The sequence below is a fragment of the Pantherophis guttatus genome, chromosome 4, assembly GCF_059756535.1.
Source record: "Pantherophis guttatus breed Tessera chromosome 4, ASM5975653v1, whole genome shotgun sequence".
NCBI lineage: Eukaryota > Metazoa > Chordata > Lepidosauria > Squamata > Colubridae > Pantherophis > Pantherophis guttatus.
Genome location: NC_142066.1, coordinates 43,074,117 through 43,077,802, shown reverse-complemented (window position 1 = coordinate 43,077,802; position 3,686 = coordinate 43,074,117). Strand labels below are relative to the sequence as shown.

The 3,686-nt window shown below is 41.9% G+C and overlaps 1 protein-coding gene across 1 annotated transcript; it reads right to left on the bottom strand.

The window, feature by feature from the left end:
- Window positions 1–1,041: 1,041 nt before the first annotated feature.
- LOC117665008 (uncharacterized) lies at window positions 1,042–2,494 on the bottom strand. The gene has a single exon (XM_034416543.3). The coding sequence runs from the start codon at window positions 2,492–2,494 to the stop codon at window positions 1,433–1,435; it is 1,062 nt and encodes a 353-aa protein (XP_034272434.1). The 3' UTR covers window positions 1,042–1,432.
- Window positions 2,495–3,686: the final 1,192 nt, after the last annotated feature.

The window sequence follows — 3,686 nt, the reverse complement described above, 5'->3', positions numbered from 1 at the left end:
TACTAGTCATTCAAGACCTCAAGGCAACACACATAGCATTTCTTCCTATTTCTTACTACTACAACAATCCTGTGAAGTCAGGCGGCTGAGAGTGAGTCGGCCAAAGTCATCTAGAAGGGGCCTTAGTGGCTGAAGGAAGATTAGAAACTGAGTGTCTCTATTCCTAGTCCAAAACGTTAACCTTGCACTGACTCTCCTTCCCCACTAGGTGCCGCTCATTTCATATCATTAAATGAATCATTAAATCATGGGCAACTTCCGGAGGTCTTGCATAATAGCAGAAAGGCCCATGTAGGAAAACATCTTCAGCCTTTGAACGCTAAGCAGCACTTTTGAGTTTGGCTTGTGGCAAAAAATGTGGCAGGGGCCAGCAGTGCTGATTACAGAGCATTAATGTCAAGCGACTACAGACTAAAAAATGGTTGATAATACCTATCCCTTCCCCAACACAGTCTGTAGCTGACTGAAATTCTGGGAGCATTCTCAAAGCAGCTCCATATATTTACATTATTGCTGAATTCTCCACCAGAGGTTGCCAGTGCATAAATAATTGTTGTAAGGCTCCCTCTCTCCAGGTAGTGCCATAATTAACAAACGTTTGATGTCTTCATTCATTCATTCATTCACTGAATCCAAAACCAAGTATCCAGTACAAGCCATGATGACATGATATGCTCTTATTAGCACAATTCTCATCACAGAGAAACCAGGGTGATATACTAGGGAAGGTACGGAAGAAAACAAACCCAGGCTCTACTCCACCTTCATCAGGGAAGATCTCTAGGTGAGAGCCTATAAGGTAGAGCAGACCAAGAAACCAGTGCTCCATACGTTCATTGGAACAGCAATAGCAAGAAACTTGCAACTCCCACTTCCCTCTCGCTCATTTATCTTGGTGTAAATCAGAAAACAGCTTCTATGAGACATTTTCTCAAATTAGTTTTTGGGGATGAACTCGAGCCCCATTTGCCTGATTGCTGCCTTGGTGGAAGGTCTTCCTCCTGCCCTTCAAAGCCATTCCCTATAAGGTATCTTTGCTCATTCAGTTCGATCTAGCGCATAGGATTATTGTTGGGGGGGGGGAATAGGAGGAGGAAGCACTATCTTTGTCACCTTGAATGAAAGGCAGAATATAAATCAAATAAATACATAAACAGACAGCACAAAGAATATATGTAATAGGCACAACATGACTGAATGCAAATTACATAATTTGCATCATTTGTGCAATGATGTCGTCATGCACGTGACATCACTTGCCCCTGCTGTGGATGCCCATGGAGCCACAAGCAATTCCAGCACATCTGGAATTTTAGCCAAGTTGACTAAAAAAAAAAAAAACAAGCAGAATTTGGAATTTTAGATCAGGTTTAAAGAATCATAGTAAAACAACATTTGAAAAGCACCAAAAGACTATTTCATGTCTCTTGTCTTATTTCTCCTGCGAGTCAAAAGGCCCTTCCAATTCATTCCAGTTCTTCTCCTGATTCTTCTTCCTGTTCCTTTCTGCCATCACAATGGCAGCAATCACTGTCACCAGGACAGTAACTGTGATCACCAAGACAGTGGCTGTCTCTGCCATGCACAGCTGACTGTCCACAGAAACAAGAGGCAAGCCAGCTAATTGCCAAGGACTGAAACAGGTGAGGTTCTCATAATCATCCACATGAAGATGCCGAACACTCGTGATTTTGCCAAAAACCCTTTGGAGATCACAGTCGCAGGCCCATGGGTTACCAGCCAGCTGGATGTGGGTGCTGACTGTTTGGATATTCAGGAAAGTCTTAAATTTTAGGTGGATGAGCCGGTTGCCAGTTAAAGCCAGAAAATTCATGTTGTGCAATGAAGTGAAAGCCTCCACTTCAATGAAGCTGATGTTGTTCCTGTTAAGCAAAAGAACTTCCAGGTTCTGGAGCATAAAAAAGAAGCCATTATAGATAACTGTAAGCCTGTTAGCCTGAAGGTAGAGATGTCGGAGCCTGGAGAGTCCTCGGAAAGTTCCTTTCTCAATTGAAGAGACCAGATTGTGGCTCAAGTCCAGTTTCTCCAAGTTCTCCATATACTGCAAGCTTTCAAAACCCAAAGCTATCAAACAGTTGTGGGCCACCTTAAGATCCTTCAGGGAAGTCAATTCATTTGAGAAGTCATGGGGTAAGCGAGCAAGCAGGTTGTAGCTGAGGTCCATCTTCTCCAGGAAACTCAGGGACGTGAATGTTTGGGGCCAAATCTTTGCAATGGAATTGTGGGACAGAAGAAGGATCTTCAAAGACCACAAAGAATCAAAGCAGCCTACCTCTAGCCCACTCAAGTTGTTGTGTCTCAAGTTCAGCATCCATGTATTGTGAGGGATGCCATGAGGAACACGGGCCAAGTGCCGATTGTGACAGTCCACAAAACTGGAGGATTCATAGCAGAAGCATAGATGGGGGCAAATCTTGGAGGTATCAGCCCCATGAACAGAAAAGAAAAGAGCAGCTATAAACAAGAGGTACATTTCTGAGAGGCCTGCAGCAGAAATTATTCTTGCTGCGCATTTGCAAAGCCCACAGAAAAGAAATGGAGATCTATGCTCCTGCACTCCAGATCCTTGTCAGCTTCTACAGATGGGAGAAGAGAGTCAGATTTCCCCAGAGGAACCCATCACAAAGAGCGCTTTGTCAAGTGATTAGCTAAGAGCTTCCTTGGACTTTAGCCTTGAAGAAGAACAACAGGCAACTTGAGTGAACAAGAGAGGAGAAGGAATCAGAGACCTGTAACTGGAGCAGTGGCATTTTCTGTAAGATAGGTCATTCATACCTTGGTTTCTCTGTTTTCAGCACTCACTGGTTGATCTTTGATAGACTAAATCCAGGGCAAAAAAAAATGGCTCTTTTTCAGTAGCGAAATATTAGGCAAAAAAAGAGGGAAGAGGCACTGATTGGTATATTTGTAGTGGAAGGAAATGTAATTGTTAGCATTAGTTGCATATAGGTTTGGACAAACAAACAAAAATCTTCCATCTCTGAACCATGCATAGTTATGCCATGGATAGTATACACAAGGAGACCTAAAAAAACAGGCTAAGGATAAATCGTCATGGAGAAAATCTATCTATCTGGTTGCTAGGAGTCAAAAATGACTGGATGGCACATAATCAATCAAATATTAAGGAGTTTTTCATGCTGCCCTCCTGCATTGTGCATGAACTCTAGAGCAGTAAATGAAGCCACAAAGTCTGCAATGTTCATATGCTAGCAAATGTTCCTGCTTCTGAGATTCAGCTGCCAGTTAACGTTCAACTGGCCTTGACATTAAAAGCATCTGGCCAGTAAAATGATGAAACTATTTTTTTAATAAATTGTCTAAGTATATTTGCAATAAGGTGTACTTGTGCACAAAGTATAGCTTAGATAATTCATCCTTCAAGTTTGATCCTTGGTGACTTCAGGTTTACATCTATGCAATTTTCTTCAAGTTCTTACAAATGTGACTTGCCATTGTCTCCTTCTGGTACAGTTTCCAGCTTCCCAATCCAGTATACAACCATATATATTTCCTGTAGGTCTTCTATTCAAGAACAAGGTTCCTGTCAACTTCTACAGTTATCTTGTTACTGATGATGATCAGAGGTTAGTCTTCTACTTCAAAGCAATTTTGAAATATTGTCCCACCAGACCTAGTATGAAGATCAAAGAAAGATCAAAAAG